The sequence below is a fragment of the Astatotilapia calliptera genome, chromosome 2 (assembly GCF_964374335.1).
Source record: "Astatotilapia calliptera chromosome 2, fAstCal68.1, whole genome shotgun sequence".
NCBI classification, from domain to species: Eukaryota; Metazoa; Chordata; class Actinopteri; order Cichliformes; family Cichlidae; genus Astatotilapia; species Astatotilapia calliptera.
Window position 1 is genome coordinate 22,843,153 of NC_137423.1, and position 23,332 is coordinate 22,866,484.

The 23,332-nt window shown below is 42.0% G+C and overlaps 1 protein-coding gene across 1 annotated transcript; it reads right to left on the reverse strand.

The window, feature by feature from the left end:
- Nucleotides 1-257: 257 nt before the first annotated feature.
- On the reverse strand, nucleotides 258-22,960 carry rps6kal (ribosomal protein S6 kinase a, like). Its single transcript, XM_026188163.2, has 22 exons — nucleotides 22,034-22,960; nucleotides 19,128-19,187; nucleotides 18,908-19,024; nucleotides 18,740-18,821; nucleotides 18,549-18,629; nucleotides 14,601-14,680; nucleotides 13,745-13,851; nucleotides 12,597-12,634; nucleotides 11,743-11,885; nucleotides 11,553-11,623; nucleotides 11,345-11,433; nucleotides 11,112-11,176; nucleotides 10,570-10,672; nucleotides 10,271-10,395; nucleotides 9,321-9,443; nucleotides 8,491-8,580; nucleotides 8,248-8,406; nucleotides 8,008-8,169; nucleotides 7,844-7,920; nucleotides 7,618-7,735; nucleotides 7,222-7,362; nucleotides 258-2,739 (listed from the first exon to the last, which is right to left on the reverse strand). Exons 1-22 carry the CDS (start codon nucleotides 22,058-22,060, stop codon nucleotides 2,614-2,616), a joined length of 2,184 nt encoding a protein of 727 aa, XP_026043948.1. The 5' UTR covers nucleotides 22,061-22,960; the 3' UTR covers nucleotides 258-2,613.
- Nucleotides 22,961-23,332: the final 372 nt, after the last annotated feature.

Sequence of the window (23,332 nt, forward strand, 5' to 3'; positions counted from 1 at the left end):
CTAAGAATAGAAAACAGCCAACAATTTACTAGGGTTCACCGAAACTAATAATAATAATAATAATAAATTTTATTTATGAGTGCCTTTCAAGTCACCCAAGGACACTTTACAATAGGATAAAACACTTAGTAAAACAATGGCAGAATAAGAACAATAAAATAAAAGCACAAGATAAAATGAACAAACAGTGGATTCACAGTGAATATGCAGATTTGAACAGATGAGTTTTGAGTTGGGATTTAAACTGGGGGAGAGAACCAATATTTCTTATTTCAGGGGGCAGAGAGTTCCACAGCCTGGGAGCAGAGCAGCTGAAAGCTCTGCTTCCCATGGTGGTGAGGCGGAAGGAAGGTACAGTAAGCTGGATAGAAGAAGAAGAACGAAGTGAACGGGCAGAACAAGTGGTGGTTAACAGGTCAGAAAGGTAAGAAGGAGCGAGGTTATGAATAGCCTTGAAGGTGAGCAGAAGAAGTTTGAAAATTATCCGGAATTTCACAGGGAGCCAGTGAAGTTCCTGAAGAACAGGGGTGATGTGCTGGTAGGAGGGGGTTCTGGTGATAATGTGAGCAGCAGAGTTCTGAACCAGTTGAAGCTTATGGAGGGATTTTTGGGGGAGACCATGCAGAAGAGAATTGCAGTAGTCAATACGGGAGGTAACAAGCCTATGTACAAGAATGGACGTAGACTGGGTGGAAAGAGAAGGAAGCAATCTGTTAATGTTACGTAGATGGAAGTAGGCAGAACGGGTGAGATTATTGATGTGAGATTTATAGCAAAGTGAACTGTCTAGGATGACACCAAGGCTCTTAACCTGAGGAGAAGGGAAAACTGTGGAGTTATCGATGGTGAGTGAGAAAAACTAGATAATAGAAGATTGAAAACAACATCATCTGGTCTGATGAGTCTATTTCCGCTGCAACATTTGTATGGTAGGTGAGAATTTAAACCCTAAACTATTGCCGCTGATCGTCATTTAATCAGAATCAGAATACTTTATTGATCCCTGGGGGAATTTTTTTTTTTTTTAAATGACCAGAGTGTACTCATCATCTGATGACTGTTTTTCCTGCAGACTGCTACACCATGTCATATAGTTTAGATCATCTCAAACATGAGATCAGTGTACTCAAATGTCCTGCACAGTCACCAATTCAATATAGTAGAGCACCTTTGGGATGTGGCAGAACAGGAGATTCACATCATGGATGTGCAGCTAACTGTGTGATTGCATCATATCAACATTGAACAAAATCTCATGAGTGTTTCCAGAACTTTGTTGAATCTGTGCTACAAAGAATTATTAGATGGTACAAAAGTGGGTTCAACAGTACCCGTTGTTTCTGCTCTTCACATATTCTAACCAAGTAAATCAGAAGGATCACTAAAACTGAAGTTACCTCTTCACATGAACGCTGGCTCTGTCACACTCATGTGTTAAATCTGCCTCAGCGCTATGTAACAAAGCAGCACAGACCACAGTGGATGCATGTCAATAATGATCTTTAATGTCAATATATACAGAACTTGAAAGAAAAATAGAATCTTAAAAATCAAATGAAATAAATACAGTATCATACAATTTCCACAATGTCTTTTGAAGAGATTTCCATGGAAATGTTTTTTTGTTATTCATTTATTTATTCTTTTAAATTCAGCCTCTCTGGTTCGACAGGGTGCGTCCCATCCCCCCCAGAGAAATCCCGACAGCTCCCCCCCACATGCTCTTCATCTTCATTATGTTCTATATAGTTATATCATTTTTGCAAACGATTTCTTGTTACCACATAGGTTCACCTTCAGTAGCGAGACAGTATCTTTTGTCCGTCTGCAGCATGTTTACGTCTTTTGATACACAAGTAAAACAAATCCGACTGAGTTTCAAGGGAAAAGCAATACAGGATCTGTCCACACATGCGTTTATGTTACCAAAAGTGCTGGGAAGTGATTTTGGTTCTGAAGAACCTTCAAACCCGCTTCAAGCAGTATCTGATTTTTTTTAATACATTTATTTTTTTATTTTTGTCTCAGAAAGGAAACGGTTATGCAAAGTACCTCAGTCAATACCAACTTGCCAGCACTCTCACACATAAATCATTACTTCACGTTGAAAAAAAAAAAAGTAAAAGCAAATGAGGGGAGAGGAGGATGGCGGAGCGAAGATGAAGAGCAGTGTGTGGGGGGGGGAAGCACAGTTTAACCAAAGCAGCTTTTTAATCAGCCAATCACAGTGAAGGAAAACATCAGCTGGTGCGTTTCTTCCTCACATAAAAAGGAAGAAAGAATGAAAGGCGAGGAGGGTAAGTGCATATGAGAAGCTGTGGAAATAAATACAAGTCTGTCTCCCCAGCAGTAACAGATACGAGGTTCCTCTGTTCGTCTTCGGCTGACTTCTGCAACGCAACCTCGTCCTGTGTGTGTGTGTGTGTGTGTGATTGCAGATGTTCCGGTGTTTCAAATAAATAGATTTTTTTTTTTAAAAAAGAAAACCTGGGAGACAGTAGTTCTGACTGGCCAAGACTTGGGGCTGTGGGTGTGCGCGTACTTTTTGCTTTTTCTTGTTTGCGTATGAGTCTGACAGAGTGAGATCAAAACTGGTGGGTGAGAAACATGGGTCTACATGTCCGTTGAGGTGAGTTTCTTCATGCTGCGTCTCTGGGCTAAACTGGATGCCGCCACAGGCTCCAACACTGGCTGACTCGTCTTCTGGCTCAGAGCTGAATAGGTGGCAGCCATCGCTCCCTGATGAAACAAAGACACGTGGCTTTAATGTTTCAGCTGGCCTCACCACCACTGCTACTGTATAAATATATAATTAAATTGTTTCTTACTGGCTGGGAAAAAGATAATATAGTTTCAATAATGTAACAGAAGCTGACGAAATATTGTTAAAGTTACAGTGTGGCTTGCAAAAGTATTCGGCCCCCTTGACCTTTTCCACATTTTGTCACATTACAGCCACAAACATGAATCAATTTTATTGGAATTCCACGTGAAAGACCAACACAAAGTTGTGTACACGTGAGAAGTGGAATGAAAATCATACATGATTCCAAACATTTTTCACAAATAAATAATTGCAAAGTAGGGTGTGCATAATTATTCAGCCCCCTGAGTCAATACTTTGTAGAACCACCTTTTGCTGCAATTCCAGCTGCCAGTCTTTTAGGGTCTGTCTCTCTACCAGCTTTGCACATCTAGAGACTGAAATCCTTGCCCATTCTTCTTTGCAAAACAGCTCCAGCTCAGTCAGATTAGATGGACAGCGTTTGTGAACAGCAGTTTTCAGATCTTGCCACAGATTCTCGATTGGATTTAGATCTGGACTTTGACTGGGCCGTTCTAACACATGGATATGTTTTGTTTTAAACCATTCCATTGTTGCCCTGGCTTTATGTTTAGGGTCGTTGTCCTGCTGGAAGGTAAACCTCCGCCCCAGTCTCAAGTCTTTTGCAGACTCCAAGAGGTTTTCTTCCAAGATTGCCCTGTATTTGGCTCAATCCATCTTCCCATCAACTCTGACCAGCTTCCCTGTCCCTGCTGAAGAGAAGCACCCCCAGAGACTGATGCTGCCACCACCATATTTGACAGTGGGGATGGTGTGTTCAGAGTGATGTGTAGTGTTAGTTTTCCGCCACACATAGTGTTTTGCATTTTGGCCAAAAATGGACATATTCCCCCACCTGAGCTGTAGATCTCTGCAGCTCATCCACAGTCACCATGGGCCTCTTGGCTGCATTTCTGATCAGCGCGCTCATTGTTCGGCCTGTGAGTTTAGGTGGACGGCCTTGTCTTGGTAGGTTTACAGTTGTGCCATACTCCTTCCATTTCTGAATGATCGCTTGAACAGTGCTCTGTGGGATGTTCAAGGCTTGGGAAATCTTTTTGTAGCCTAAGCCTGCTTTAAATTTCTCAATAACTTTATCCCTGACCTGTCTGGTGTCTAAATCCAATCGAGAATCTGTGGCAAGATCTGAAAACTGCTGTTCACAAACGCTGTCCATCTAATCTGAGCTGGAGCTGTTTTGCAAAGAAGAATGGGCAAGCATTTCAGTCTGTAGATGTGCAAAGCTGGTAGAGAGACAGACCCTAAAAGACTGGCAGCTGTAATTGCAGCAAAAGGTGGTTCTACAAAGTATTGACTCAGGGGGCTGAATAATTACGCACACCCCACTTTGCAGTTATTTATTTGTGAAAAATGTTTGGAATCATGTATGATTTTCCTTCCACTTCTCACGTGTACACCACTTTGTGTTGGTCTTTCACGTGGGATTCCAATAAAATTGATTCATGTTTGTGGCTGTAATGTGACAAAATGTGGAAAACTTCAAGGGGGCCGAATACTTTTGCAAGCCACTGTAAATTGTCATATTTTCCCATCTGTGTCGATCACATTTTCCCAGATTTGGTAAATGAGATGGTCACATGTTTTGTCCAACCAACCGCAGTTCCTCAAATGGCTGTTTAAGACTCCCAAAAAGTTTGAAAATCTAACTTTACAGTAAAAATTAAAATATCTAAACTATTTTTTGTTTAATGGCTCACCGGTCCGTGAGTCGTTTGGTACTGGACCGTGAGAGTTGAGGCTCGGGTGTAAAATTTGTGGTTTTCAAGGTTTTTATCGTTAACTCCGTTTCCCTGGGTCTTTCCCAGTGTTGTAGTTGTGAGTCTTATTTTGAAACAAATATTTACGCATTACCATAGCGACCAGAGCACTAAGGGGCAGAGAGGAGGATGTTACTCTCAACGTTGTTGACGCATTTCAGGAGGACGCTGCTAATAAAGTTACAATTACACAGTGAATTCACATTTATTATTATATTTACAAAATACCACAGTTTTTGTCTCGGTCATATCATTTTATTTTGTTGTATTTATCAGAGACACCTTAAAGGCCGGTCCGTGAAAATACTGTCTGACATTAAACCGATCCGAGGCGCAAAAGAGGACGGAGACCGCTGTTATAATGGATATGATACATTTGAGTGACAGGTAGGGGCCAATATACTGACAACCAAGGCTGAAAGGTGATTTGAAAATGTCTTTGGGTAACTTCCTCCTCTTTTAGTAATCCTCTGTGATCCACATCGAATTGTTTTCCCTTCCCCCCCCAGTAAGAAAAATAAAAACATGACAAGCAGCTACTCTGCCACACAGTCTAAGAGTCCTTGATTAGGCATCTAATGTTTCTGCGGTTTACAGTTTAATGAGCTTTTCTGTGTGGATACAGTTAATTATTGAAAGTAGACATTAGGCAGAATTCTGACATGACCAGCAGAGGTTACGGTGCAGTCCAGGCTAGGGCTGGGTCATATCATACCGTTCACGGTAATACCGGTAGAATGTTGGGCAACGATAAGAAAATGAAATATCGCAATAGAATTTGGGTAAAACGCGCATGCGCAGTGCCTTTGTTTTCATACACACATGTAGGAAAAAGCGTGCCTGCGACGGAGAATGAGAAGAGCGAAAGCGGATCGTTGAATGAAGCAAATGAACCAGAACTGGTTTGTAAAAATGCTGCAACTTCAGTGATGTGGAACTGGTTTGGCTTTCATCCGTCAGATACACAACAAAGCACTATTTTTGGTAGAGCATGCTAGCGGGCCGTCGTTATTACCGTGTTTTTTGGAAAATACGGCACACTTAAAATCAATCCTTTGATTTTTCTGAAAATCGACAGTACCCCTTATAATCCCGTGTGCCTTATGTATGAATTCTGGTTGTTTACTGACCTTGAAACGATTTTATGTGGTACACGGCGCTCGAAAATCTGTCGAATGTTTTAGTACGACTTTGCTAAGCTACGAACCCGCACCGCTTGATGGATTGTCGGAGCATTATGGCTATCATAGGGAGGAGCCTCGCAGAGTGATACGTACTGTGCTTCAACATAATATTACCGTATTGTATGTGTATAACCTCTTTCTAAGTTTTGTGGATATTATACACGGTTATGCTGAGGATATGTCGGCCAATTCCCACTGGAAATGCCTTTTGGTTAAACTGTCAGCAAGAAATTTGCATTTGCACTGTTAAATTTTTAGATAACTTTAATGCACATAAAAAACAGCTGCTTGTTTAAGCGAAAATACATTGATGTTTTTTTTCACTAATAAAGTTGTGGAGTTGTAAAGTATTTTGTCTAGTGTCAATTATATCGTCAGTTATATCGTTATCGCAAATTTTCAAATGTATATGGTGATAAATATTTTTGGTCATATCGCCCTGCTCTAGTCCAGGCTACCTAATGTTAACTGAGCAGTCTGGAGACACAAGGATTAACAAAGAATTCTTGGATTTTTAGGACTGAAACCTGCTGTTAATCTGGTCCTTCCTTTAATGGCGACATTATCACCGGATCAGGAAGTGTAAAAAGTCAGAAGCAAAATCCTGTGCATGACTCTGGCCTTTTATACAGCTGCTGCTCTCTGAGATTAAGAGAGGTCAGCTCAGCTGGGTCGAGTGCTTAGCACAAATGATACCCAGACAACCTGACCTGGCCCCCGTGTGTCCAGCCACATTAGGGTGTCCGTATTCCAGCAGAGTGAGGGCAGAAATGATTGACCTCTCCACTCATTTGCCTTAGACCCATTTCTGGCTCCAGTCTTAAATACAGGCATTACTGTGCTTTTCAATTTGTGACGCCTAAACTTTGAAACAACCTTCGGCAGTATACAGGATCTGCTCAGTCTGTGGTTTGTTTTAAAGCATCTGCTGAAGAATTACGTCCCCAAACTGGCCCTTTCATTTGGCAGCAGTGGACAAAAAATAAATAAAAAAGTCCTCAAAATCCTGACGTTTTGGAGGAAATCTGTTTCACTGAAGCCACCGACATCACGATCTGAATACTTTTAGCTCCAACTTTGCGCCCACACGCGCCTCCGTACACAAGTACCAGCAGTGGCTCCACAAATAGCCTCCACTAAACCGTTTACTCTTCCTCAGCCTCCTCATCTGCTCACAAATCTGCTCGTTTCCACCGCACATCGCTCCATAAATAAAAATAAAAAAAAAACAACAACTTCCTTCTAAATACAACGTTATCACTGTCCATCTGTGCACACAGGGCACAAATCTTCTGACGTAAATGAGAAAACTCTTACAGGTCTTAAGTCCAGCACACATGTTGAGGTGTTACTAATCATTTAACTGTAGTAGATAATAATAATTGTTCCTGTAAATTGAGGTCTTTGTTAGCGGGATACGGTTGGATCTACTCACCTTGACGAGGTGCGGTGCATCATGGCGTGTGAGCTGGAAGTGCGGTAGCGTATCTCTGCACGTGATCCAGGAATGCTTTAGAACCTGCTCTGCTGTGTATCGCTGGTGAGGGTCCACATGGAGCATATGGGACAGCAAGTCCTGGAATACACAAATACAGATTTCTAAAGATTAAAGGGCACATTTTAAAAAGCCACTATGAATTCATACGGGTATAAAGGTTTAATTCTGGCCAATTTTAAGTCAACGGCATAATTTGTATCAAACTTTTAAGTACATGGGAAAAGCGGGTCGTCTTCATTAAACTTTACAACGCTGGGTTTACAAAAGGAAACATCACAGCTGCTTAAAAGGAAGCCTGAACAAAAGGATTTAGAACAATGTGTCAGTGTGTACCTTCGAGCTGTCTGACACAGTATCCCAGTTGCCACCCGTCAAAGAGAACTTCCCAGATCCTATCCGGAGAAGAATCTCTTCCGGTGTGTCGTTTGGCCCATTAGCGAACGGTGTGTACCTGACAGCGATGAAAACAAAGCGCAGATTATGAAATGCATAATCGCATCACATGCAGTTTGCTATTAATCATCCAAACGACTCCTGAGAGTTCTGTGTGCAGTCTTACCCTGCTAACATGGTATACAGCAAGACTCCAAGGCTCCATATATCACAGGCTGCATCATAACCTTGTCGCATTAGTACCTACGGAAACAAAGAACAACACAAGCCATCAGACTCAGAAACAAAGCAGATCATGGATTCTCTTTTTTTGCCTTGCTTCCTGCTCACCTCTGGTGCCACAAAGTTGGCGGTGTAACAGGGGGTTAGAAGGAGGCCGTTGCCTCCCCGGAGCTGTTTAGCGAATCCAAAATCACAGATCCTGATGGAGTCGGGATTCCCCGAGTCGTCCATGTACAGGATGTTGCTGGGCTTCAGGTCTCGGTGTACTACCTGAGGAGAAGGAGAAGATATTCAGAAAACGTGTCCAAATTAACTCTGCTGTGCACGCGCGTGTAAGCGTTTCCTCACCCCTTGGCAGTGGAGGTAGTCAACAGTCTTTGTAATGGTGTAAAGAACAGCACTTGCTTCTCTCTCGGAGAAAAACTTCTGCCTGAGGATTCGATCCAGCAGCTCCCCTCCCTTCATCAGCTCCGTCACCAGGTATACATACCTGCCCTCGTCATACACCTGACACAGAGACAACACAACCCGTCAGAATATACCCGCCAAAAGCCGACTGTGTCGGAAAGCTCACACATAAATGTCACTGACGTCTTTCAGAGTGATGATGTTGGGGTGCTGTCCATATCGCATCAGGATTTCGATCTCTTCAGAGGGGTCCCTCTTACTTTTGTCTATAATCTGAGTGAAACACAAACACAGTATTAGTGATCAAACAACTCTAACTTCTATCAGAGACTTGAGACACTAAAAGCAAACTGAAGCTGTGCTGCCATCTGCTGGTGCTTTATGAATAACCAAATTCCATTTGAGTCGCTCTGTTTTAAATGTATCGATAGTTAAAGACGCTGATGTCCACAAACTCTTATTCTACACACATCAACTGTACTTTCATTGGCTCTACCAAGAGGTGCAAAGCATGTGTAATAAAACGAACCAGTCGTGCCACTTAGCGATCTATTAACCTGGAGCTGCAGGACACTGCAAACTAAAGAAGCTGCAGTTTACATCCATGCCTGTCCAAGCATGAGAACGCACACAGGAAAGGCTTTGGAGGAATAAAGCAGGCTCCACAGATTTGTGTCACCAATTCAAGCGTCTGACATTCACATATGTTTTTAAAGAACTTCTACTTTTAGACATTTTTATGAACTTTTGCTATAATCAGTGTCAGTTCTTGAGGACTGGCAGTGAAGATGCAGTGATTTTGAAAGAACCCAAATTCTAAACAGCTCACGCCTGACTCCGAGTGCACATTTGTGCTGTAATGTAAATGTAATTTACATAAACATAATGAAATTTCCCAACATGATCGAGATGCAGTTATGAGAAAACAAGCCATCTAAAAAAAACAAAACACTTCTGTCCTCTGGTATAGATTCTTTAACATGTTCAGAGGTCACAAGGAAACAGCCGGTTACCTTCACAGCATAGTCCATGGCAGAGACTCGGTGTACACAGCGTTTACAAATAGAGTAGGAGCCGACCCCGATGTCCTCCTGCAGCTCGTACATGTCGGAGAACTTGGCTGAGCCTCCGTGCAGCTGGAAAGGGCAGGAATCATTAACATTTATACAGTGTCCTGTGACATTACAAAAAAAAAAGTTCCAGCACAGCATCACCTCGTGTCCTTCACGAGCGACGCTGAAGGATGCAAGTAACACTTCAGCTTGTCTATGCAAGTCAACAACGTGTATCAAATGTTAGAGCATCCTGGTAATTTGAGTCCCACAACAAAGAACATAATGTCAGTGAAGTTGACCTTTGGAGAAGAAAAAAAATAAAAAGACTGAGTACTTCATCATTTTATCTAATAGTTTGACCTTTAACCACCAAATGTTTAGCAGGTCAACCTAAAGTTCAGGTGGACATCTGCACCAAACTGTCCAGAGTGAAACTATTGCTGCACATTTACACAGGTGCTCCGCAGCAAACCTGCCATCAACTTTGTAATGTGCCTGTTTGTTTGTGTCGGTCAGCAGCAGAACAGTCATTACAAGATCATTTAATTTGGATTCTAGACCTCTGCCACCAATCCAAACTATTCCACTGTAATTACAATCAGCAGGCAACAGAAAGAAACCGTGTCAGCAGCACTCAGGTATTAGTTACAATGTTTCAGTGACCGATCTGTCTTACTGTGTTCTGCACAGAGCTGCAACTGCATCATGAAATTTATGCATGGCTCCAAAACAGGAGGAGAAACTGCTGAATTTCTAGAGATTACAATAGTTTCTCATGAACGCTGCTTCATGAAAAGAGAAAAAAAAAGTCTGTGTGAGCTTCGTGCATGCAAGACAATACTTCAAGTACCATTAAGTACCTCGTGTAAAGAGTGAGCGAATACAAGGTTACGATAATGCATCTTCACCTGAACTATGGGGAGGATGCTGAGCAGCGGGGAGCCCTTGTTCTCATCCATGGGGGTCGGCGCAACAAAACTGAAGCCTTTGAAGAGCTGGTGTGCATTAGCACTGGGCGGGATACCTGGGGAGTCTAAATAAACCAAGATAATTCAGAATATAAACAGACTAACATAAACACCCACTAACATTTTGCAGTTGCTGTTTCCATGGCTGCAGGACTAGCTGTTGCTTGTAAGCTTAAAAACATGTGAGCAGAACGTGCGTGCGTGCTTGTGTGTGTGTGTGTGTGTGTGTGTAGGTGTACCTTTCGGCGTTTTAGCGGTGAACTCTGGGTCAAAGCAGAACGTGTCATCTGGTTTACCTGCTGCGGGCTTGAACGGGGGCTGGAGCTCTCTCCTGTACAGTTTCTGCAGGTACAAAAATGCAGGAGACACGTAAACGTGTGAGGAATCAAACTATCACAGGCCGTCTGGAGCGTGTGAACATATGTGCAGGAGAGGCCAAGACCCCCTCCCAGATTAACCCCCTGAAATCCCACCACCGCTTGGTCCGGCCAATAGCATCCTGCCGGCTCTTAAACGCTCATGCAGGGCTATTAGTGCACACACAGTGAGAATTGGACCTCTGCCCAGACTCATGCACACACACATACGCGCACACACACACAAACACAGATCCCGTGGCCAAGACTGATGGCCAGTAGTCACCACGCCAAGCATTTGTTAGGTGTGAATCCTCAGCAGAAGCTGGGGAGTTGTGTGTGTGTGTTTATGCGTGTGGGTGTGTGGGAGAGAGGAGGAAAAAAGAAAAAGAGTGTGAGAAGTGCGTGTTGGTGTGTGCACTCACATTCCAGTCGATGGTGGAAAAGAATGCATGGCGTTTGATCTCTTCCACGCCGTCGGGCCCGGCCCCTAAAGACACAGATGGCTCTGGTTCAGTTAACCCAGCGTTATTGCTTTTCATCGACTCATCCGCACATTATTAACCTCTTGGCCGATTTCGAGGTAGAAGCGGATGCCAAAATGTTAACCAACCTTAGGCTTAGTGAACAGCGTGACTTGACGATCACGTTTCCTTACCTAGCCTGTTAGCAGGGTTACGTTTAAACAGCATTCTCAGCAAACTCTGGGCTTCCAAACTAAGGAACTGGGGCATTCCCAACTTAGCTCTGCAGGGAGAGAGACAACAGAGTGACAGATGAACATGGGGGGGGGGGGGTCCACTGTTATCATCTACATATCAAAACTTGTCTGACATGCCTTAATGATGTCATTCATAATGACTCACTTGAGAATCATGTTCATAGTCTCATTGCGGTCTTTCCCTTGGAATGGTAACGTCCCTGTGAGCATTTCAAACTGCAAACACACCATAGGTCAGGTTTTTTCCTTTTACTTTAATGTATAAAATTCCTATGAATACATATGTCCCATGTCTTTTCTTCCTATTTAAATCAGGTTTGTGTGAGGTTGCGTACCATAAGTACTCCCAGAGACCACCAGTCTGCACTCTGCGTGTGTCCTCTCCTGTTGACCACCTCAGGGGCCATATACTCCACCGTACCACAGAAGGAATATGCCTTCTTATCAGCATCTACCGACTCTTTACTCAAACCAAAGTCTGTGTAACATAGTAAAGTTTTAGGCAAGAAGTTACAGATTTACTGCAAATGTTTGCATTTGGATTTTACTTATTTATACAAAACACAGACCATGCATATTAACGTTGCTGCATTTAAATAAAAACGTAACCAATGCAATACACGTACGACTTCTAACCAAGCTAACTTGCAGATCTTTTCCTGGTTAGGCTTTTAAGATGCAGTATAGCAACACAAATATAAATCAAACAGTTAGAAAACAGCAACAGCAACCACAACAAACAGGAAATAAATAGAAACAGTTAACTCATTTCAGTGATCACAGATTTGCTTTTGTTTAAGGCATAATTTTACCTTTGCATTAAAAACTGATCTTAAAATTTTTAATGTTTTGTTGATGCATCTAATCAATATCATTATTACGAAACTCATAATAAGCAGAAGTGAAACACGGCTACACTGATCCATCATCATCAAATGAGAGAAAGCAGGAGGACATTTCCGACTGTTAGTTGATTTCTGACAGCAACATCGGGCGTCTCTGGCAGTGAAACTCCGTCGTGTGTGAGGAGCACACGAGTAAGATATTTGACAAACAACAAAACTAGTAGGACTCAATACTCAACAGTAGTGGCACATCTATCACTTTAAGCATGGTCATATTTAACAGGTTAACTACATTAGACTCTTTCCTGATTCTTCATAGTCAAAAAAAGTAAGGTAGCTCATACCTGTTAACTTTATGTGTCCAGCTTCATCAAGTAAGATGCTGAAAGACAAGAAGAGATTTCACAGAGGTGAGCATCAAAGCATCTCATGTTTTGTGATTTCTGCATAAAGCACGACTAAAGCGAGTGAGTTCTGAGAGGTTTGTATAAAACGTTCAATCCGTACGCTGCAGACATTTTATGAAAAACGGAGCAAAAGCCGAAAAAACTAAACCAAAATTTCTTTTCATACAGCAGGTAAGTTAGAAAACAAAAATAACCCTTCAACTGATTTTCTTGAAAAATGAATGTTTCATCAAATCCGCCTTGTGATATGGAGAAATTTTCCTAGATTTATGGTATGTATTTATGTTAAAGTTTCATTTACAGAAATGAAATCATATTAGAGATGGAGCAATTTTGTATTTGTAAGGAACTGTGATCCAATACTGATAATTATGGTTTTTCTTTTTTTTAAAGTGCATGACAGCAAAGGCAGGTGCTGTCTGGAGGTATCTCACCCTCTCTCACCAATAAGTTGTTTGTTTCGCAGTCGTTCAGCAGTTTCTGACTTTTTTTTGCGACTCGTTTTGGCTGAGTGAGCCGACAATAAGAGAGCCTCAGACAGCTTCTTTCTCCATTCCAACTGCTATGTTAGCCTCCCAACAAGCGTCAAACGCTGCCTTGCATTTACAGTGACCTGGCATGTTGTCAGCTTTACTCTGCTCCACTCCGTGTGTATGAGGGCCGCACACCGTGGGGAAACTAACGCAGACTCAAACTGAGCAGAGATCTTTATCTTTTTTTTTAAGTCAGATTTAAAAAAAAAAAAAACTTTAACTATTTGAATTTATGCATACACATATTGATTAGTCACATTTTATTTTACGTGGCTGTGTAATCAATAGGTCTATTGTTTTTACAGCTATTGTTTTAATTCAGACTATATGTTAATTGTATTAGCTGCTAACAACACACACACACACACACACACACAATATAGTTTGCAGCAATATAGGTGAAAGATCAAAGTGGTTTTGTACTTGAAAATGTTTGTAATGAAACCAAAAGCAATCGGCTTTTGCAGTTCCCTTCTGTACTCCGTTCTGTGCCATTGCGCAGGGCTTTGCTACGACAGGCTGAAAGGGGAAGATGAGGTCTGTGATTCTTACTTCTCTGGCTTGAGATCTCTGTAAACTATGCCCAGGTTGTGCAGATGGTCGAGGGCCAGGGCCAGCTCTGCAAGGTAGAATTTCACATCTTCCTCTGTAAACATAACCTGATAAGAACTGGACAAATTTACTCTTTGAACTCTGAAGAGAAATTCAGCAGCAGCAAAGGAAACAAAAAAAAAAACCAAAACAAACAAAAAAACAAAACCAAACTTGAATATTAAGCTTCAGTTACCAAAACAGAGAAAAAGAGTATTATCGTTATTGTCACAACAACATCAACATTTCAAATATGTTTCAGGATTCGGCAAGCTGTTGATCTGACGCCGCTGGCAGCTATCGCTTTGGTTCTGAGACATGCTTTCAACAATAGGTCTATCCAGAGAACAATCACACATTGTCTGAGTGCCCTGAAAGCATCTGAGAAAAGCTGAGCCGGGAATCTGACTGACAAGCAGCTGATGATGAAAAAGGGGGAATAAAGATTCCGAGGAAAAGCACTTGCCTTTTCATGAGGAATTCAAGTCGGAATTTGAATAAAAAACAAACAGAAGATATCAGAGACAAATGACTTGGCACATTTATGCGCTTTTAAAATAAATAAAATACTCTTGCATACTAAAATTGCACCTGCTCCATTAGTTGCCGTCATATTTACATTTCCTTAGGGTTTATAAATTAACATTTTGGCATCTGTAGCTCTGAGTTTCACAAACATGGGCACTAACAGGATTTTTATTTTTAAGAACATCTCAGATTTTTTTTTTTTTTTAACCGAAGTACAAAATAAACAGAATAAAGACAAAAATAAGCTTGAAGGCACAACAACATGTAAGACAACAGAATGCCAGCTTACCTCTTTGGATAAGCGAGTGAATACATCCCCTCCCCTGAGAAAGTCCAGTATTAAATACAGTTTCCCTTCTGTCTGAAAGGCTGCGGAGACAGGAAACTGACAATTTATCCACAAGCCAACAGTATTGTGATTTAACAGAGATGTCGAGATGAAATGTCAAATCCTGTTAAATAACTAAAGCATTCAAAAATATTTTGTTAAATGAGGTTAAAGGCATTTCTGACTGAAACACGATGCGGATAAACAGCTTACGCCATGTTAAACCCACCCTGAATTCATTCTGTATGATCATACAGTTACACGCACATGAGACGTTACAGCAACATCTGATTTCAATCAGTTCTGCAAACTGTTTTTTTCTGGAGCAGAAAGCAAAAAAACCCTGAAATGAACACATGGTTCTGATCCCATGTAGAGGCTCAAAACTTTACATCCGCGTATTAATTCAGCGCTGCTGCAAGTTCCAAATGCTGGTGAATGACTAGACTCACCAGCAAGTCCAAGGAGCTCAGAGCACGTCTGAGAAAGACGATTTTGCACAAGTCGGGGACATCTCTTGAAGCCATTTCTAAAGACTTTTATAGTCTAAGATTATCAGTTTAAATGAAGTGCAGCCACTTTGTCAGAGTCTGAAAAGGACTCAAAAGCTTTGATGCGTGCACTACAGCCCTGAACTCCTCCAGACATCACCCAACAGACGTGCACGGGGGAACACAAATGCAGTCAGACTGAACATTAGCCGGTCTTTAACCTGATAGCTCCCTACTATAAAGTCTGCGATGTCGAATTATGCAGATGTGTGAGCAGCGCAGCTATCTGTCAGGTGCGTTCACCTACTGAGTGGGCGTCATGTTTACCGCTTTCAGCGTGCTCTATCAAGGCAGCACCCTCGTATAAACAACACTGAGTAGTTCCAGTTGTGTTAAAAGCACCTGAAGTAGAACCTTTCATTCTTTGTGCTAAGGAGAAAGGGCAACTGTAGAAAATGTCCTGACCGTTTTTTCTGAAATTGTCCGACGTTTACACGTTAAAAACGACAACAACATTCGGCTCGGCTGACACAAAGTTGGAGAAATTATCCAGAAATCACCAAAGCACAGGTCTGCATTGAAGTAGAAGCGGCTAGAAGGCAGAAGTGGGAATGAGTAGACACCCCATGAATACAATATTACTGCCATTTCTAACATTTTGCAATGTGCAGAGTATTGCAACATATATTGTAATTTATCACCTTTTCCAACTGCAAATTATGTCCTCAAAGATTAACTTTAACAGTGCCTGTTTAATCCAATAAGACAAAGTCATCTCACGTCAAGTTTTTCTTGCTGTAAAATGAGCCAAACACACCAGCACTGTCACTAAAACCTGCCATAAATGTTGCCATAAGATGGGAGTTAGCCTGCCATCAATTGAATGGGGTCAAGTTGGCTATTGCAAGCAATCTTTTTAACTGTGATCAATCATTGAAAGTCTGTTGCTTGCTACATAGAAAGAAATTCACATTTGGACGAAATGCATATTTAACTATTACCACTGCACTCAGCAAACTTCCTGTTCTTCAGGAATACCACCGTTCTGCAGGGTTGCCGCTGATTGACCAGCCTGCGCAATCACGTTGCGATCAAAAGTGGTCGTGAATGTGCGACAGCCTCAAGCTCGAAGCAACCATTTAGTCACTAGAGCAGGGCGATATGGCCAAAAATATTTATCACGATATATATTTGAAAATTTGCGATAACGATATAACTGACGATATAATTGATGCAAGACAAAATACAACTCCACAACATTACTAGCGCAAAAAGACAACCTTCCATTTATTTTCACGTAAACAAGAAGCTGGTTTTTATGTACATTAAAGCTTTATAAAAATGTAACAGTGCAAATGCAAATTCCTTGCTGAAAGTTTAACCCAAAGGCATTTCCAGTAGAAATGGGCTGACATATCCTGAGCATAACCATGTATAATATCCACTGAAGTTAAAAAGAGGTGCTTTGCAACATTAAACTGCAGTGTGCAGTACGCATTTTTCGGACCATAAGTTGCACGGGATTATAAGGCACATTAAGCGAAACAAAGCAGTCAGATAAATCAAACTTTATTAAACTCATTCTTCTTGCTTCCTCCACTTCTGTACCATTGATTCATTAATGTTGAATTCTCTGGCAGCTGCTCTATTCCCATGTTGTTGCAGTATATTAATGACTAACCTCGTATTGTGGATGGATTATCTCAGTTGTTCTCCTGACTGAAGTTTGGTCCGTTTACAGCATCCTGCCATGCGATTGCATTTGTCTCTAACCATGAGGAACCTTCACGTTAACTTTTATAAGTGGAAAAGTGTTAGTGTTCGTCCTCCAGCTTCACTGTTTATGTTATGCTAACATAGCTGTGTCGCTAGCGATCACGTAGCACATCATTATATATCAGCTAGCCCAACTTCAGTAACCCTAAAAACGTCACTGCTGTTTAGTTTCCTGTCTTCATTTATGTTGGAAGTGATAGCAGAGCTGTACGTTTGAATTTTTTCAGAAATCTCTCAGTCAGAACATGCTATATCATGCTTAGGTAACTAGCGAAACTAGCGAGATAACTTCCGCTAGCTTCCTGCTAACTTCTAACTCCGTTAAATGTAATAACTTTTGTTTTCATGGATGCCTGGAAGTTAAACTTTATAGTTACACTTGGTAAAGCAGCAATGCTGATCGTTTTATTAAAGATCAAAGAATTTAGACAGTTTTCAACTCTCAGTGATGCTGCAGGGTTGTTTGACCTGAAGTCAAATATACGGAGTTTGGGACCCAGATTACTCCCAGATTTAAGAGCATCTTAGTCCGACAAATACGACAATAACAACGGCCGCTTGCATGTTCTGCAAAAAAATGTGCTTTGTTGTGTATCTGATGGACAAACACCAAACCAGTTCCACATCACGGAAGTTGCACCATTTTTACAAACCAACAATCGGTCATGTGCGTATGAAAACAAAGGCACTGCGCATGCGCGTTTTACTCCCATTCTATCGCGATATTTCATTTTCCTATCGTTGCCTAACATTATACCGGTATTACCGTGAACGGTATAATATGGGCCAGCCCTATTAGTCACAATAAGTTGCAGTTGCAGTCGGTCAGAGAATATGAAAGAAAATCATCAGACTGACACTGATTTTTTGCAAAGAGGTTCTTTTCCCATTTTTACTGCTGTGGTGGATGGTGGTGCATGAGATGAGCCAGAACATTTTATACACTTCATAAAATGCACATATTTGGTGTTTCTCTATTGATACATTATCACCACATAAAACACTCTGATACTATGACACACTGATCATTTCCCCCACCCCTACTGGAACACCAGTGTCAGTCTACCACCAATCATGTTTCACATCACCACACACTGACAGGCTGCAGAACTTCAGCACAACCTCAAGCTATTAGCTAGACTCTTGAAACTTAAAAACAACTATATTTCCAACAGGACAGTGACGCCCTTAAAGAGAGGAAAGCTGGTTGGGGAACAGATAAATTGCCTAATATTAAGCTTCTCTAAAGCCTCAACACTACTGAAATCTGTTGACTCGGCTTTAAAGCCAGTTCCATGCCAGGACAACAAACTTTATTGAACTCTACCAATTCGGCCAAAAACAAATGAATGATTACCAGAATTACGCCAAAAGCTTGTTTATGTAAAATTCTGGACCCCATTGTGTTTTTAAAAAAAAAAGATTTAAAATGTGTGCAGTACATTTCACTTATTTTTAAATTTTTATTTTTACTTGATGTAAAAGTTTCCGTCCCAGAAAAAGAAATAAATGAAATCCTGATGTTTCCATGACGTTTTAGTCCATGAGTGCATCTAAATGTTCAAAACTGTGTAATAGCCATGCTATGTGTATTAAAAATAAATAAATAAACAAACAAACAAACAAACAGTGTTTGTCTTACCGTAGTGCAATTTCACTATGAAGGGATGATTGACTTCCACTAAAATGTCTCTTTCCATCTTAGTGCGAACTCTGTCCCTGACTGGAGACAAAGGAGACAGATGGAGCCATTCAGAAAGAAATCCAGCACTTTGGACAGACAATACTGGTGCTGTTTTATGCAGAGATGGCCAAAAACAACAGTGGCATTACCTTTCAAAGATGCCTTTTTTAGAACTTTCATTGCATATAACTGACCAGCATCTGGACCCAGGATCTTCCTGACAAGAAACACCTGACAGAAGGCGAATGAGAGGATTTTAGATAGATATAAGCGCCGGCACAAACAAACCACTCGACTCATCTCCAGAGTTCCCTCACCTTGCCGAAAGAGCCCTGGCCGAGGACTTTTAGCAGTTCGAACTGAGACGGATCGGCTTTCTCGCAGCCCTCTTTTACATGGTGGGTGATAGGAATCTCCTTATATGTCCCATCATCCTACACAAACATTAGCAGAATGAGACAGAAACACGAGGCGGTGGGGTTAGGTCACCGCTTCACGCACACAGACATGAAGACTTAAAAGCGCAGCCTTACTTACACAGTGTGAGAAAGACTCTCCCTCCTCCATGGGCTCATCCATGATCTGATGCCCATTGACCTGCAGCCAAAGCAACAAATCTGATCAGAGTTGTTGTCAACAGCAGTAAGCACTTTCACAAAGCTTATTCATCCTTGTTTTTAGCTGAGCAGGACTATGACTGCAGCAGCAGCTGCACGCCCACATGTATGATGGAAGATTCAACAGATGAATTCGATGAGTCACACATGCAATAATACGGCACTGTCCCTTTTCCAACTGTAGTTCTCTGCGTGTTGTCAAACAGTATGGAGTCCATACTTTAATCCCGTCCAGCTGTCCAGCCCTTATCCTGTCCCTATAAAGCCCCCCCATTATTAGCATTCTAGCTTAATCCCCAGTGAGAGCAAAAAACAAGCTCCAAGAGTCAGATATTTGCTGGAGCTACAGTCAGCATTCAAGACATAACAGGGCCTGTTTCTTTTAGAGCTTCTAGCTGATGATGCTGGTAAATGCATACTTTAAATGACCGCAGACCACGTTTAAGAAGCGCCCCCCCCCCACACACACACCCTCTTTGTTTACTGTAACAGCCACGCACGCTGAAATGACATTGTCAGAGGAGGAATGTCAGATATCTCGGCATCTGCAAATCAAACGACTGACCACAAAAACATTATCCAGGTCTGAATATTTCAGTTACAGGCTGAAGCGCAGCCTGCATTATGTATTCAGTCCACTGTGTTTGTGTGTGTTGAATTCCATCAAGCCTCTGAAGAGGGGTATGAGTCATAGCACTACGCAAACCCACTCAGTGGGTGGAGCCACCAACATACACTCGTGTACATCCACACAACGGAGGCCAGCAAAACCACTTTCCAATATCTTGCTACTGCTGCTGCAGCAGAGCAACACTGGCAAGAAAAACATATTTAAAAGAAAAAAAAAAATCTGACAAGATAGACACCGCAAAGGCCGAAACAACGCAAAATAAAGCTGAAAGCAAACGCCTCGGTGCATCTGTGAAGGGTAACATCCAAGCTTGGCCGAAGCCAGGGCAGAGCTTGTGTCATAATTCACACATAGATTTTTTTCACTCCCACCTTTGCTGTGGCTCATCACAGCTTGTAATGGGAGTGCAGCCTACACTCAGCGCAACCAGGCCAGCCTTTTGCAGCCATCTGATGTCTGACAATCCTACATAATATCATTTTGCATACACTTATACCGGCATACAAGGGTTTGGCCTGAGAAAAAAGAAGTCTTTTATGTGAGAACTGATACAGTGTTGATTAAACAGCCAGCATCACCACTGCTCTGGTTTAGGTAGCTCAGCTGATATTTACTTCTGTAATCTCAGTCTTCACAGCTGCAGCTTACAGTAAACAGCAAATTCAAGTGTTTGTCTGCAGTAAAACTTTTTAAAAGTGGCGATCATGGCTCAAGAGTTGGGTGTTCGTCTTGTAATCGGAAGGTTGCCGGTTCGAGCCCCAGTCTCGGTCGTTGTGTCCTTGGGCAAGACATTTCACCTACCGCCTACTGGTGATGGCCAGAGGGGCCGATGGCGCGCCATGGCAGCCTCGCCTCTGTCAGTCTGCCCCAGGGCAGCTGTGGCTACAACTGTAGCTTGCCTCCACCAGTGTGTGAATGTGAGAGTGAATGAATAGTGGTATTGTAAAGCACTTTGAGGGGTCCCGAAAAAGCGCTATATAAAAATGCAATCCATTATTATTGTTATTAAAAGCATTGTAATATTTGGGCCATGAAGCTGATTAAGTTATTATAAAAGGTATTATATGAAAGATTAACAAAAAGCTTTAAAAGTTTCCAAGAGAAACCTCAATAAAAATGGAAGGGTCAGTTCAAACAACCCCGGGATGTTTCAGTAACTTTCTGTTGACTTTACGAAAGTCACAGAAGTCTGCCAGACGGACTTTTTCAGTGTGTAAATGTGAAAGGACCGCAAAGAATCCCAGAAATCAGGTTTAGGATGTCAAGTTGGCTTTGCTGCAACTGGAAAACCTTATTACCGAGCCCGTGCAAAAGCAAATTGAATCCTTCCCACAGCTATCACAAGACTGTTTCTGGATGTCATTGCAAAAAGGTATCACTGGTTTGTACTAACAGTGATAAATAGTACAGCTCCATATTGCGCAATTTTCAGTCACAGCGTCGTCACTTTATTGCCGCTGTCAGTCCATTGTTAAACGCGTTGTGCACTTTTTTGGTCAAATTATAACTTATAAAGCTGCGCACAGACGTTTTTGTTATTAAGTTATTAACAGCATCACTAATTCACAAGTACTGCTGACAAGCCAACCTTCAGCAGTAAACACGACTGACCGATTTAGCGCAGCTAATGACAAACTTTAAACAAAAAAAAACAAACAAAAAACTGCAGTGGCTGGATTCATGCGCTGCCTAACTACTACACACACAGACTAAAATACTTTAGCAACCTTTTATTACTTAAACAGTAGAGGTTGGATAACAACTTGGCTCCCAAGTTTTCAAGCCTGCAAGCTGTCAGCTATCAAGCTAGCTGCTGCTAATGCTACAAGCGCTAAGCTAGCTAGGAGGTAAACTCCTCCTGAGAAGTGTAAATAACAAGAAAAAGATGCGCGACGGGCACCTGTCATTGGGTAAAAACACCAGTGTCGGTGCGGAATGATGAGCCGTTGCGAAAGACGGGACGGGTAAGTGTTAAACTAATAAGAAAAAAAAAATCAGGGCAGTGCAATAAAAACAAACATCTAACCAGCTGTTAGCATTAGCTAGTGCGTTAGCATGCATCACGGTGCGCTGCAGGTCGTGATGCGAATTTAAGCTCTGCCGAGACGAGCGGGGCGAGATAACTTAACGGGACACCACGAAACCAGAAGCAACGCGGCGAGATTAACATGCAAAACACGCATTTGTCAACTCACCTCACTACTAACGCTGTTTACCTCCATCTTGTACCAGGATTCCTCTCCAAGTCTAAGGCATCGTAGTCCACCTAGACCCCCGCTCCACGTTGCATGTCTTTCCTCCCCAACCACCCTCTGTGGAAGTCCGGCTTTTTTCTGCCTCGATGCTCCGATGCAGGCTGTGGAACCGCGGGCCGCTCCGAGGAAAGGTTTGGAGGGTCGGCGCAGGGAACAGTCGATGTTGATGACTGGATCACACGCTTGCCGAAAGCACCGCTACCCTACCATAGATGCGAATATGGCGGCTACCGTGGTACCTGATCGTCAGTGAATGGGACTTTATTGACGTATTTATGACGCAATTCAGTTAAGGATTTCCCCCGTCCAAACCAAAGCAGCAGGTCTCGAGATAGAGAGGAGGGAGAGTGGACGTGGTGGCGCGGGGACCTGATGCTGTGTGTGACATGCACACATCCGGTTGATGGACTATTTGCTAGCGACCGAAATAGTTAGTCACCGTGACTGTGGCAGGCAGGGAGTTATTTTTTATTTTTTTTGCTTTTTTCTTGCTGTTGACGCATGATGAAATTAAAGCGCAAACGATTTGTAAGTTAGCGATCTTAACAGTGCGAGCTGTACGTTTTAAAACCACTGTTTCATAAGCCTTTCCATCCCTGGTTTAAGTGCATATAAGAGGCTTAACGCTCTCCGCTTTCTCTGCAGCTTTCTCCCACCCACAAATGCTCCGTGTTTCTGTAGTGAACGACTACATGCGTGGATTTGTCTATTTGATTTGGCACACGCATTTCTTCAGTCTAAACAATACAGCTTAATTGTTTAAATATATATTCGTGTACATATTTGGCCATTAATACTTCCTTGTACAAGTCAAGATACAGTAGGTCAAAACTTACGTGCCAATCTGTTAATAAATACCAGTATTCGCAATAAGACTAACTGTATTTTAACAATCAAACCTGAGGAAGCACTTGGCGACAGTGGTAAGGAAAATCTCCATTTTAACAGGAAGAAATATCTGGCAGAACCAGGCTCAACCCAACTCTGAGCAGCCTGCAACTATTACAGCAGTGTAACTAAGGAAGGGTTTGAGGTCACCTGATTCAACCATCACTATAAGCTTAATCAAAAAAATAAAGTTTTAAGCCTAATCTTGAAATTAGAGAGGATGTCTGTGTCCCGATTCCAAACTGGGAGTTACGTCCACAGAAAATGGGCCTGAAAGCTGAAGCTCCCATTCTACTTTTAAATACCCTAGAAACCAGTAGTAAGCCAAAAGCCTGAGAGCAAAGTGCTCTA